Source organism: Mytilus edulis, chromosome 8 (genome assembly GCF_963676685.1).
Source record: "Mytilus edulis chromosome 8, xbMytEdul2.2, whole genome shotgun sequence".
Taxonomy (NCBI): domain Eukaryota; kingdom Metazoa; phylum Mollusca; class Bivalvia; order Mytilida; family Mytilidae; genus Mytilus; species Mytilus edulis.
In genome coordinates this window covers 55,180,417-55,195,929 of record NC_092351.1, presented here as the reverse complement: position 1 = coordinate 55,195,929, position 15,513 = coordinate 55,180,417, and the positions used below count along the sequence as shown (strand labels likewise).

Sequence of the window (15,513 nt, the reverse complement as noted above, 5' to 3'; positions counted from 1 at the left end):
AATAAAAGATACTTTCAACATTCCTTTAGTGTGAATGAATATAAATGCATGTCTATGTCAGCGGGAGTAACATGAGAAGCTGGATCTGTTTACCCTTCCGGAACAACTGAGATCTCCTCCAGATTTTGGTAGGGTTTGTGTTGCGTAGCCTTTAGTTTAAATGTTGAATGTTGTGTACTATTGTTTGTCTGTCTGTCTTTTGGTAATTGTTTTTCTTTTTAAGTCATTGCGTTGTCAGTTTATTTGCGATTCGTGAGTTTGAATGTCCCTTTGGTATCTTTCGCCGATTTTCTAATGTTTTCAATTATAGAAAAGCAGCATACTGAATGAGTGATACTTTTCATAATTGTAATGTTATGAAAAATAAAATTCACGACTACTGGAGAGGGATTGAATTTTCAGAAAATAATTCTACTTAAAGCAGTGTGAACAATTCAATTTTGAAAACCGTAGGACATGACTACAACTAACTTGGTAAGGGCGCTGTGCAAATCGTTTATCAATGTAGGCAACTATTTTTCTGACACCTGTTTGCATCAATTCCTATTTACTATGATTATTGGTTTTTAATTATAGATTTAATGCTTTCCCGACGTTAGTATCTTACAGCGTACATCAATATTGTCATCCGTGAGAAAGACTTTGAAAAGTGAGTAATTTTGTCAATTTTTGAATAAAAATAAAGTGAATTGAAGTTTATAGTTTATAGTTCCCGGTTTTCCATATTGGTTGTTGTCCATACATCATTGTCCTATTATGTTTCTTTTACGTTTTCATTCCATTACACAAGAAAAGATAATACAAAAATCACCAAGGGAAAATAAAGCATAATGAAGGTTGGTCAGAAGGAAACCCATTGCAAACAATACAATCCTAAAACGAGAATGATGACCATACAGGAACATTTAAACAAGAACTGTTCGAGATCGGCCCATTGCTACTGGTTATCGTGCGATAATGCCATTTCGGGGATCTTTGCCTACGAACAGACACACAGATGCCCATATCCAATATAGTGCAGAGCTCGCCAAAGTTGGAAATTAGCTTCGTGGAGGAAGATCAATTGTTCCAATGGAATTAGGTTTATCTTCCTTGGCCCAATCGTAGCCCGAATTTGAACCATATCGAGCATAATTGGAACACTATTGGGCGTAAAGTGCATGAAAGGACACCCCAGTTCAAACAAGTCATGAAATAAACAATACCCTTCGTCAAGAGTGGTTGCTGCTAGCTTAGCAACAAATTAGTCGACTTATGGCAGGAATCAGAAGACGTTAAGATGGGGTTATCCGTTTGAAAGGAGGTTGCGCACAAAGTACTAATTCTTTGGCGTATAACGATCAACAATGATGTGAACAATCATCTAAAGATTAATTTTGAAATGTCTGACATTGTAAAGTTCGACTACAGTAAAAGTTGAAAAATGATTTTTTTTTGTACAAAGAACACTTCATTTTGTTATAAAAATTTTGGTTAGATAAAACTTTTTTTTTTCATACAGTTTTTGTTCGTTTTAAAGCCAATGCTATCATTAATTACGTTTCAATATTATTTTACAAATATTTTATCATATCCCATCAAATACAAGAGAATGATTTTTCAAGTTTTAAAAAATCAAGGTGTTGCAATACTTTTTTCCATGTGTATATATAATTGCACTTGTTGACTCATACTAAACGAATCAAATTGATTTAAGTGTTCAAGTCAGCTAATATCAATAGGGTTGAAGACCCGTCGTGACATCGGTGGTTTTCTGCTATGAGATCGGATTGTTGTGACTTTTCGCTTTATTGCGCCCATTTCAATGTACATGTAAAGGTGGTCTTCATCCCATTGTACACACTGATACTTACTTTTGTGTTCCCTTATTATTATTGGTATAGTACTAAACTACTAAGTATAACCACCACGAAATATACAGTTTGTAACCTACAGGTATTCGATACAAATCATATACAAATATTATCCTTCAAACATGCTGAACTCCGTGAAAAGGTCAAAGCGGAAAGTTCCTAATCAAATAGCCTAATCAAAAACTCAAACAGATAAAACGAATGGATAACAACTGTAATAAATCAGGCTTGAAAGAGGCTTTTTTCTTAGTAGAAAATGGGGGATTAAACCTTGTTTTATAGCAAGCTAAATCCTCACTTGTATAACAGTCGCATTCAATTCAATAATCAATTTTCTTTTAAATTGAATAGCATATGTACAGACAGCATGATAATAATGACAATGTCATTTTGTTTTCATAATAATATTATTGATGATTTATTCTTTTTCAAATATCATTCCTGAAAAATTGTCTCTTCATATCCATGTTGCCTGCCTCTGTATACACGATATACTCGTGAAGGTTCGCTATATTCATGATATACTTCTGAAGGTTCGCTATATTCATGATAAACTTCTGAAGGTTCGCTATATTCATGATAAACTTCTGAAGGTTCGCTATATATATGAGACACTTTCTCCTCCCCTTCGTTTCTGAAATGGATATATGTACTAATTGAGAATGGAGGTGTGCTTCAGCTGGCCCCTTAAAAAAATGTGTACAAAGAACATGATGTAGAGACTTCGTATACACGTACGACATTGCAAATATACAATTCAGGAAATTTTCTTCGGTCATATATCATGGATAAAACGAACCCGTTATTAAACATATATCTGATCCACATTACGCATGTTACGTGTCATGCTTGTAAATATCATTTAGAATCGTTTACTCGATAAAAACTAATTATGGTACTTCAGTATGGTCAAACACAGCTTATATCTGTAAAACGATCTCTGATCGAACTGTCTGAACTGTCTTCCTTAAATCTGTTCTAGCGTTTAACAGCACCAATTTGTTAAAGGTAGACCTGTTTTAGTGCATAGGGGCTTGATACAAGTATATATGTATGTGAATAGCTCATATGCTAATCAAAATACATGTTAACAAATACTGGCTTGCATGCATCATCCAAAACGCATATTTTAACCAATATCAAAAAGCAATTATCTGTTACCAAATAACGAATCCACAGATAAACTCGGAATAAATAATTGAAATTAATACTGAGTAAATAAAGGAAACATTAGTTTAGGAATTTGAAACATTTAACCGTAGAATGCATTTGTCTCGATTGTAAAACAAACACGTTCGTTTAAAATGTGCGAAAGTTTACGATTTATAGTTCAATAATATATATTTACTAATGAAATTAACAGCTTAATTCCAAGCCTAATATTATAGAAATACGGTGATAGTGTATGATTAACTATAAACTGTACGTCAAAACATGGCTATTAACAACAACCGAACGTTAATATCGTCAAATATATAAGTCCTTTCATGACACAAATTGAAAAAAAATAACTGTTGATATGTCCCCCCCCCCCCCCTACTTGCCGACTTGTTTCTTTATTGTTATGAGACTGACTTCATGCAGAAACTTCTTAGGAAGAAAGAAATTTGGTGACTATGCGGAACGCATCTATCCCATCGAACTAGAGATAAAGGATACTACAGATGCAGGTAAGTCGGCCTCATATCTTGACTTACATCTAGATATTGACAGTGAGTGTCGGTTGAAAACAAACTTAACGACAAAAGAGATGATTTCAGCTTTCTTATTGTGAATTTTCAATTTCTAAGTAGCAACATTCCAGCAGCACCCGCATACGGGGTATATATCTCCCAATTGATACGATATTCCCGTGCTTGCATTTCCTATCATGATTTTCTTGATAGAGGGTTGCTGCTCACAAGGAAGCTAATTAACCGTTAAACCGTTTCACAAATGACATCGGATAAGTTCTTTACGTCGTTACTACAATCTCCTTCCCATTCATGAATGTGACCTACCGGGTGTCACATGTGGAGCAGGGTCTGCTTACCCTTCCGCAGCACCTGATATCACCTCTTAGTTTTTGGTGGGGTTCGTGTTGTTTATTCTTTAGGTTCCTATGGTGTGTCTTGTGTACTATTGTTTGTCTGTTTGTCTTTTTAATTTTTAGCCATGGCTTTGTCAGTTTAATTTCAATTTATGAGTTTGACTGTCCCTTTGGTATCTTTCGTCCCTCTTTTATGAATACACTTTATCTGTTTTGTACAGAATAATATAGCGTAGGCAATATATTCGGTTTAAGATTAAAACTACTTACGTTACATTGGTGGATGTATACTTGGATTGATCTTTTTGTCGTTTTTTTATGAGGCAATAAATTGCAATAACAACCAATAATCCAGATATGATTATTCCTCCTGCTTTAATAAGTCCAGTGTAATGATTCAGTATTTCTGAAACTGTAATTTTAACACCTAGGAATATCGAAGTATTAAACTATAATTTTTAACTTGAACGTTAATTAACTGTGACAATTTTAGATCAAAATATTATTTGTAACAGCAATTGTCCTGTGATTTCTTTTTAATTATCTCTTCTTATATATTGGTAATGAACGGTAAAAAATTACAAATTACGAAAATTAGAAGTATTTTAAACATGGTTGAATACGATAGTTCAAAAAAGAATTCAGACTATGTAGGAAAACTGTTCTTACAAATAGTGTTTTCTAAAATAAGCTAATTGGTAACAAATTAATTTAAGCGTCAGTTCATGCCAAACCTACATCAAACGTTAGGAAAAATCAGTCGGGAATTGAAATATGAATAGAAAATTCTACCGCAGATCCGAATACAAACTTTATTCCGATGCATGCCCAAAGTAGCATTGTTTGGCGATTTTGTTCAAATATGTGTTCAGTATCAGACATTTATTTGTGGTTTTCAACTATAATCCCAAATGCAAATATCGATTATTAATGTGTAGGTGTAAGGTTGAAGTCGGGTGTACGATCAGACGAACAGAAGGCTGCAAAACAGGGTCCGTGTTAAAACTTAAAAACGTTTGACGAAAGCTTTTAGATATAGATGTGTTGTTTCCTGAAACTAAAGGGAGGTGGAATCGAATTCACGATTTCTGTTTTTTTTTTCTTCAGTTGTTGATGCATTTGCCTTTTAAAGGTGATACTTAGATTGATTTAGGCCAATTTATTTTGATGGATTCCGCTTGGGTGTCTAGATTTGCAAATATCGTTAAATCATCTTTATGCAGGGAAATTTGAATTGCTGTCAATCTGTCATAACTTTCATAACTTGACTAACTCACATGGATGAATAAACAAAAAAACTAAAAATCACTAAATTAAATTTTGAATCAAAACCAAAAAGTATTTTGATCTTTAGATTAATATAACAAAGAAGTTTGTACAGTTTTAAGCTATAATCATAAATTAATTTTGAGATGCGGCGCGACATGTAAAAAAACCTTCCCCCTTTTTTTGCAAAATACTGAATAACTCAAAAATAAAATTTTGAATCATCACCAAAAAGTATACAGATCTTTAATTAATGTAACAAAGAAGTGTGTAAAGGGTTAAGCAATACTCATAAATCGTTTTTGGGATACGGCACGACATGTAAAACCCACCTCCCCCTTTTTTTCAAAATACTCAATAACTCAAAAATGAAATTTTGAATCATCACCAAAAAGTATACAGATCTTAAGATTAATATAACTAAGAAGTGTGTAAAGTTTTTAGCAAAGCAATAATCAAAAATCGTTTTTGATATACGATGCGACATGTGAAAAAAAAACACACCCTTTAGTTTTAGTTACAAAGTGCCGTAACTCAAAAAGTTTTAATCTTATTTTCACCAAAAAGTATACAGATCATTTGATCATCATAAGAAACTATGAAATTTGGATAAGTCGTTCTCAAGTAACGGTGCGACATGTTTACGCCGGACAGACAGGCGTACAGACGGACGGATAGACGGACGGACACCGGACATTTGTATAACATGATACGTCCCGTAAAAATTTTGACGGGCGTATAAAAAATAACATTCAATCTTATCCAATATTCAGTAGTTAATTGTTTGTTTGAAGGTTGATATGTATGTATATATACATATATTGAAGTATAACTACTTTATCATGTTTATTTTCACTTTTAATTATGTCTAATAAACAAACTAACTTGTTCTTGTTAACGTTGTTTTTGGTGGTGTTATTTTTATCGTGCAATCAATGTCAGTAGAGGGAAAACGGTAGTATTTAATTTTCCCAGCATTAGGTTGGCCTTTTGTGTACCCAAGGCAGGTGAAGGAAGTCAAATTAGGAGCGCTGTGATTGGATGTAAAAGAGGGACGAAAGATACCAAAGGGACAGTCAAACTCATAAATCTAAAACAAACTGACAACGCCATGTAAGGGTACAATATATGTTTTATTTATCTATGAATAACTGCAGTGTGTATATTTACAATATAAATTTTAAAACCTATTGAAATATTTTCTGGAGAATTATTCGAAAAGACTTGCAAAATTTCATAAATTTGGTGCAAAATGACGGTGGACATGGATAACATAAACAAGCTCCGTTGGAAGTTGGTCATGATACTATTTGGCTTTAATTTTTAAAACAGAGTAATAAAGTACTAACACAACATATAACTGTTTTATCCAGGTTTTTATCTTAAAAAGTGGTAAATTTAGAAAATGTTAACATTGTCGCCTATGGCAGAATAAATAGTACCGTTTTCCCTAGAAACGGATGGTACAGATGTTTTCTGTGTTGTTCCTGTTGTTATCCCGTCTGTTGTACTGTCAATTTCGATTGAAGTGGATGGTTTCATTGCGTTTTGCGTTGTTTCTATCCATTTCACAGATGTCGCAGTTCCAATTGCAGTAGACATTGATGGTATTGATTGTTTCTGTGTTGTCGCTGTTGGTGTCATTATTGTAGTTGCTATAAAAAATTAAAAGCAAATGTTTAACAAATGATGATCATGTTGTGAAAGATGTAGACTTGTTAACGAGGTGTCGATTGAGTCAGTTTGACGAATATTGTTGTAATATTGATTGTTTTATTATAAAAACGAAGATGTGGTATGATTGTCAGTACGACAATTTTCCACAAGGAAGCAAGGGAAACTGAAATTAACAAGTAAAGGTCACCGTACGGCCTTCAACAATGAGCAAAGTCCATACCACATAGTCAGCTATAAAACGACTAAAATGACGAATGTAAAACCACGGTCTCATGAATGTAAAATATATAAACGAAACAAAATTAGAAACACACCAACAAACGAGAACCACTGAATTACAGGCTCCTGACTTGAGACAGACACATACATTTACATAGCTTTTTGTGCTAAGAAGGCAATATGTACACCACACATTGTTCTGTGTAAAGATAAACCTGCGCACCATGAACAGTATTAAGGCACGACCTATATAGATAAATTTCAAAGCATTACTATTTAAGAAAGGATATTAACTTCTTCTTGATTCCGCTATTAATTTATTTTTATTCCTGCAGAGGATGATAAAATAACCTTACCTTGTATATTTAACTATGAAAATATAAAATTACTGAATGATCTTTTTTAATAAATAATGTAGGCGTAAATATGAACTTTCAGAAGCCTTTATAACTAAACCCTGTGCGTGAAACAAATACATACTAGGAAATTGCGCAATCTATCAAGAAACAAGAGGTGATTAATATTTAAGAATTGAATGCTGCCTTTTGTAAATTTATTGGGGTGTAAAAGCGTTGACCGAAGTACATTTTGTATGAAGCGCGGAAGCGCTTCATACTAAAAATGTGCGCACGGTCAACGCTTTTACAACCCTATAAAGTTACAAAAAGAAGCATTCAATACTTATAATTACATTTTTTGTAGCTAGAATCATGAACACACGATTTTTATCAAGTTTTCATTTAATTTACCTGTGCACTTTATTGTGGGACCTCGTGTCATCATGAATGATAAATGTTATTGTCTAATACAATTGTTTCAGGAATAGCACGCGATGTGCAGTTAGCCAATCAGAATAACGTATTATAATGAAACATACATATAATGAAATTATAGTATAATATAAGTTAAGTAGTTATCAAAGGTACCAGGATTATAACTTAATACGTGAGACACACGTTTCGTCTACATAAGACTCCTCAAAAACAATTATAGAGCCAACAAGGTAAAAGCTGAAGAGCATTGAAGTCCCAAAATTCCAAAAAGTTGTGCTAAATACGGCTGTGGTAATCTATTCCTGGGATAAAAAAATCATTAGTTTTTCGAAAAATTAAAAGTTTTGAAATTTATAAAGACCAAAATTAAGACACGTCACTGTTGAAAATAACGAGGTCAATATATAAAGGCAACAGTAGTATACCGCTGTTCAAAACTCATAAATCCATGGACAAAAAACTAAATCGGGGTAACAAACTAAAACCGAGGGAAACGCATTAAATATAAGAGAAGAACAACGACACAACACTAAAATGTAACACACACAGAAACGGACCAAACATAAGACAAAATCCCACGAGAATAACAATACCACTGTTGGTGGAGGTTTTCGCACGATAGGTTATTACTAGTCCAATAGTCAGCACTTCTAAGTTGACATAAATTATCTGTGATATGATACTTAATTAGAATTTTTTGAAAAAAAGTTTTTACACCCCTTTGAATAGAGTTCCTTACAATGTAACTGTTTTGGACAAAAACTTTTATGTTAGGCCATTGGTGCTCCTTGACTACGTACTTTGTTTGCCTTTTTGATTCGAGCGTCATTGTTGAGTCTTTTTGTCGACGAAATGCGTGTTTGCTCTACACAATTTTAATCGAGGTATCTATGATGAAATTATAGACATTCCTTACCATTTGATAAAAGAATGATAATAAATTCTTATGGAAAAGGAATAAATAAAAACATGAATCATATACCCACGTCACAGGCACTATTCCATGGTTCACACAACTGCTGGTAAATTAGCATTATTCCAATATCAGAAAACAAATCCATCATATATATTGAGAGTATGTCATTCTGAATAAAAAGGAATAATGTCTATAACCGAAGGTAATTGGATGAAAAATGTAACACGTGCTGGAATATGATTCGGTTCTTCTGTTCTATTTGTTTGTGTTCAATGATTTTAGCTTAAATGTTGAATATCGACTTTTCATGCAATTAAACTTATTGCTAATATTTCAAAGAAAGAATAATCAGCCTTACCCGTCGTGCAATTAACATCCTCCCATCCAGGATCACATGTGCAGTTAAAACTGTCGGTCAAATCAACACACGTGCCGTTGTTCTGACACGGATTTGGATCGCACCTGTCATCTAAAAATATAAAAAAAATCAGAGTAAACTCATATCTTCATTTTGACAATGCCTGTTATAAAGTTGTTATATGTTTATGCGTTTAAACAATTGATTTTTGGTGGCGGTATGGTCATTATTATTATCCTCTACGACATACAAAATAGCTGATCCGAACGATCATTGACAATGTAGGTAATGGTAGTTAAGCCTGATTGTATAGATACGTAAACTTTTCAATATTCTTATATTGGCTAGACATTGCCTAAAAAATTAAACAATACTAACTAAAACATGTCTCTTTGAGAACAACTAAAGTCGAAGCTCGTTCAATCAAAGCATTGAGACATGACTTGGATAATCTATTATGATATGAGTTCAGACATGCCACTTTACACTGTCACTGGGGCAATGCTCTACAATATTTGAGTCTTGGTACATATGATGATTATATAGACGGTTCTGACCCTAATATTTGATGAAAAACTGGAAGGATGATTTTGGTAAATAGTAAAGAACAATCAATACATACCCACGTCACAGGCGCTGTTCCATGGTTCGCACAAGGATGCATCATTTGGCAAAACGTCATTGGAGCCTGCAATGAAAGTATAAAAAACATAACAATTACTGAAGTTTTGTTTAACTAGGAAGTTTTCAGTTAACATTTTGATGTTCTGATAAAACAAATGTACACATAATTATTTTACAGGTTATATGCAATTTTAACCAATTTATGATTTTTCAAAGAGGTTGTCACTTTCCATGGACATTGATTTTAAGTATTACACAGATATTGCAATTTCATTTTTCTGTTTTGTATGCACAAAATTTGAAATATTTTGCAGACGTTCTGCATTGAAGTAACAAAAGTTAGATGCATTATTATTTAAATATTCACAGAGGCAAAGCAAACAACCCAACCTGTCTTCAATAAAAGATTCACAGTTGTATTCCTAACGCTTTTGAGTTCGTACTTATACAACTCATTTAATAAAACAGCATAGATAGTATCACAACTGTTGAATTCAATAAATAAATGCATATAAGATAAGCAAAATACCTCATTTCCAAATACTTGTATTTCATGTAAAGACCATATGCAGCACAAACAAAAAATCAATAAACCAGACTATGATTTTAACTTATTATGCTCAAACTGTATTGAACCAAAATCATAGGTAAAAATATATCTTAATTATGCACATATTTCAAATATTCCACACCAAGCAAACACCTGTGGTACGCATGCATGTCTAGTTGATGTGAGCTTACTCATGGTACAAGAATGCTACCTTGAAAATACTGGACGAAGTGAAAAAAAGACAAACGTAAGTACAATAGAACACGCGCTTATCATAAAATCTATCAGAGGATATATACATGTATCTATGTAGTACCTTGTTTTCTTAAGGTTCGAATTTTAGGTGAGCCTGTGTATTGACACACAGTACTACTCATGGGTGCATTATCAGCTGACATAAATGCTCTCTCATTTGGCTCTGTGCTAGAGTTTATATCTATAAAGGAAAACATATAAAATTGATACCTTAATGTAAACATTTACATACATGTAGGGGAGTCATACTAGTTATACCTTTGGCGTTTCTGATAATAGTTATCAAAAGTACCAGGATTATAAGTATTATTAGTACGGCAGACGCGCGTTTCGTCTACATAAGACTCATCAGTGACGCTCATATCAAAATATTTATAAAGCAAGAGCATTGAGGAACCAAAATTTCAAACAGTTGTGCCAAATACGGCTAAGGTAATCTATTTTTGGGACAAGAACAGTTTTTAGAAAAAAATGATGATGGACTATAAGGCCCCGATTATATCATTAGCTTAGTAATCAGTACTTCGATATAAAAACGATTTATAAAACACATTTATTGAATTGTCCCTGTCATAAATTTATTTTAAAGGAACTAAGGTTTCAACTCATTTAGGAAAATTTGATCTTAGATGGATTTGGGTATTTTCAAAAAGTCTTAGATATACATTTGGTAATTCAAGAAATAAATAATACATATAAACGCAATATAATAATCTACCGAGATGATCTCAGAAGACGTCCACAGCCACATGTAACTCAATAGAAACATAAAAAAGATAGCGAGCATATGCAACGTATGGTATTGTTCCATCCTCAGCAGTTGAGATCACCCAAGTATTTTGGTAGGGTTCGTGCTTAGTCTTTCAATTTCTGTGTTGTGTTTTGTGTACTATTGGTTGTATTTTTTTTCTTTCTTAGCCATGGCGTTTTCAGTTTATGCTCGATTTATCAGTTTAAATGTCCCTCTGGTATCTTTCGGCCCACTCGTAAGAATTTGGTCTCAACGTGTCAGTCTTACACAAATCAGGGTTAATATAATCAGCATATCACATTAGAACATTCACTTCCTGGAAATGTCTTTCCCACTGGACTTTGAACAGCCGTCCGTCATCATCGTCTTCATCAGAATGCATCTTCATCTTACATTCTATTTAGTCAATTCTCCTCACTGGACGTAAAGCAACCGACCATCAATCAATCAATCACTTACATGTATTTTCCATTATTGAACTTTTAATATTTCAGGTTCTTGAGCTCATTACATAACGACAAAAACAATCAAGAGAAGATTAAGGTTTTCGAGCAGTTTCATGCTTGGTCTATTCAGGTTTGAAAGATCTAGGATTTTAGCTAGTTAGTGGGTTTTTTCCTGAGGCAAAAGGTTAGATTTCCAAATAATTAAGAAACGGAAACATTTGAAGGATTTATATTTAAATAACTAAGAGTTTGACAATAATTAGAATGAATGACAAATTATTTGAATGCATAAGTGAAAAATTTAAATTTGGGAAAAATTTTGCAATATTTCAAATAAAAATATTGAAAAATTAAGAACGAAAAACATTGAAATTTGATACATGTCAAGATTCATGTTCTTAAGATTAACGTGAAAGCCCCAGTACAAATTTAAAATGTATTAAAAGATTGAGGAGCTGATAAAATCGAAATGGACAAATAGTATAGCCAAACAGGGCAAGGAATCAGATCTTTGCAAAAGGGAGACATATTCCGAAATATGGAACAATTTTGAAAAATTTATAACATCTAAGTTCAAAATTGCAATATCTTAAGTTGTAGATTGATTCTGCAATAATGGATTTTGAAGTAGTGAAGCCCTAGGAGACAAACGTATCGACCAATTGTATAAATAACATTAACTCTTTGAATTTGACTACACCAGATTTGGATATCGACAACTATTGTCTCTTTAGTAATGTTCGATTCTAATTCGAAAGCACCATATTGCCTTTAACAATGACCAGAGCTCAAAGCGTATGCTCAGCTATAAAAGGCCCCTAAATGACAAATGTAAAACAACGGACTAATGACAAAAACTAAATAAAATGGAAAACTTATGTCTGTTGTATGTAAGATTTAATAGTAATGATTCTGAGCATTGCTAAAAAAGCATGTTAATAATGTTTTTCCATATTTTGTTTCTCCATTTTTGGTTTCAATTTTTTTTTAAACAAAATCTATGAATAATAATCATTGATGATAACATTCGTGCATCCAATACAACACAATACAACAATACGTCATTATTTACAATCATATTTGCATCTTGTTATTTCTTAACATAAACCTGCAGTTTGTAAACATTTGTATGTGGATGTTTTATTTGGACTTACCGGACATAGACAAATATTGTGCATGCATTTCTAAAAATTTACTAACTAACTTACATTTTACTAGCTTTGCATTTTCCTGTCTATACATTTGGATTTCGAATTTTTGTTTGAATTTATTAGTATACCACGTGTTTGTAATTACATAATTGTTGTCGTGGCTTATGTGCACTTTGAATAAACGCATCACTGATATATGTAACAGCACATCCGAACCTTTTTTCCCTATTTACTGTAAAGTTTTCTGGTTTTCTAAATTTGGGTCAGGATTTTTTCAGTCTGATATATTGAGGAATAAAACCACGTACCTGATAAAAGGTAAAAATAATACAAATCGGTAGTAATCTTTGCCAATTTCATACATAGATATAGCCACAAATTGTTACCAGGTCTATCTGAAAAGCTACTGTCACTTCTGAAAAATATATTCAAGAACACTGAATTGTGAGAACGACATTCAAAATGTGTCTAGTTAAACACTACTCATTTATAGGTTATGATTGTAAAAAATACAATGCGAAGTTTGACCAAAATATAGTAACTTTACAGATTAATAATCAAAACTTATTGTCATGATCATTTGACAATTGAACTTTTTAAAGAAAAAAGTAAAGCATCTGTAATGGTCTGTTAGGTAATATTCAATACCTACTCGTTGCGATTTGACATGATTATTTCATTATTTTTATATTTGTCAAGCTGTCATTTGTTTATTAAAGTTATGGGCTATTACAAAAGAAAAAGAAAATTATTATTTTCATTGAAGGAAAAAGAGTGAGTATGTTCTTACAGCCAATCAATACAAAACCGTCAAACAGAACCGTAAAATTAGTTTTACCTTTTTTAGGTAAATGTGGGTTTGTGTAATGAAGTAATCATAGTGCTTAAGATAATATTTCTTCTTGTCGTTAATGTGCTTTTGAATAGAGATTTTTGAATACAATTCAAGAATTTCACATACATGAACTATCCTGTACCTTATTCTAGATAGGCAGAAAACTATAGCCGCATATTTTATCAGCAACACCATGTGAATTTAAATACAAAAGGTTTGTAATAATTATTTGATCCCTACAATGAGATAATGCCCTTAAACGACTATTTTTGCCATTTTGTTTCATTGCTAAAGAGTAGAACACACAATTCTGCATTCTTCAGATCTTGAGGTAAAGAACAGCTCGCATCTAAAAGTATAGATGTAGAGGTCACAAAAAATGAGAAAGTATGAACATCTAACAAAGACCAGGACGGATATAAAACCGAATTAAACAAAATGACTCCGGATATGTTTGGAAATATCGATTTACTTTTAAAAATACATAAAACATAATGAACAAGGATACTACAATATTTAGACCAACAATTACATCACAGATAGTAACATTCAGTCCTCAGTATAATAAAATCCGCCATAAATAATCAACAAAGTGTTGAATGGTTAATGTTCCGATTTTTATATTGGTTGATTTCTTTACATTGTCTGGTACTAAAGTGTAATTATATTCCCAATCTGAATTTTTCAGATTTGGAGGTAAAGAACAGCTCGCATCTGAATGTATATAATCTAATGTAAGGTTAAGACATAACGAGCAATATGAGCATCTCATATAGAGCAGCACGAATATAACACCGAATTTAACGTAATGACGTAACATTAGGTTATTTAGATTTACTTTGATATAAAACATAACGAACCAAAATAGAGATCGACTTAAACAGTTTAAACATATTACTTTTCATCACAATTTGGTCTTGTTTCAAACGAATCGTGAAAAACGACCATTCCACAGTTGATACAAATATGATGGTTATGATAGAACTAACATGATAGCTTTACAAAGATAATGTAATATTGATACCTACAATTACTTCACAAATATTAACACACAGTCTTAAGTATAGTTAAAACCCGCCATGATACTTTTTACAACTGTAATTGTAGAATTGAGTATTAAATGTATGTCAGACATGCATAACTATATCATGTATATATATGTTTCATGTTCTTGAATTAAGTAAAAATGTAAGACATAACTTCCTCGAGATACAAACAATAAATTTTAACAATCATCTCAAACATTGAACTTAATATCATTATCGCAGAATAACCCAGCAAAAAGCAATTCTGAAACAACGTCAAACTATACTTACTAGACCCCTATCAATTGACGAGAATCTTGTCGACTTTATTGATGTGTATAAAGTTCTTTTGGTGGTCAGTTAAAGTCGGTGCTATCTTAGGCAGCCAATAAGCACAGCAAAAGCATTTGAAACTAGGTGTTTATAGTAATATTAATGATGTGATGCGTCACACGTTATTGACAGATCTGATTCACTAAGTTCACTCGGCTTAAATCTATTAGCCAACAGATGTAAGTTAAACCAATCAGTCATTATCATAAATAAATCTGCTTCGGAGTTCAGCGCTTTCATTATTTTTACTTTTTCTTCTATACATTTATTTCAGGCATTTTGTAAAATGCCTTTTTTTTTATAAATGCCTAGAAAAATTAGTCATGATTATGCTTGCATGTCTACATTTAGAAAATGCCTGTAACAAATATATATATTGACAAGATTTTTTTTTTTGGATTTTAAGAAAGTTTTAAGATACATTTTTTGCTTGTTTGTTTTTATATGCGACT

General features: G+C 32.4%; 1 protein-coding gene across 1 annotated transcript; it reads right to left on the bottom strand.

Annotated features, from left to right (window-relative positions):
• Window positions 1-6,546: 6,546 nt before the first annotated feature.
• Window positions 6,547-15,262, bottom strand: LOC139484202 (coagulation factor IX-like). The gene is made up of 6 exons (XM_071267936.1): window positions 15,183-15,262; window positions 13,177-13,283; window positions 10,582-10,701; window positions 9,714-9,779; window positions 9,092-9,202; window positions 6,547-6,803 (listed from the first exon to the last, which is right to left on the bottom strand). The coding sequence occupies exons 1-6, from the start codon at window positions 15,260-15,262 to the stop codon at window positions 6,547-6,549; spliced, it is 741 nt and encodes a 246-aa protein (XP_071124037.1).
• Between the last annotated feature and the right edge of the window lie 251 nt (window positions 15,263-15,513).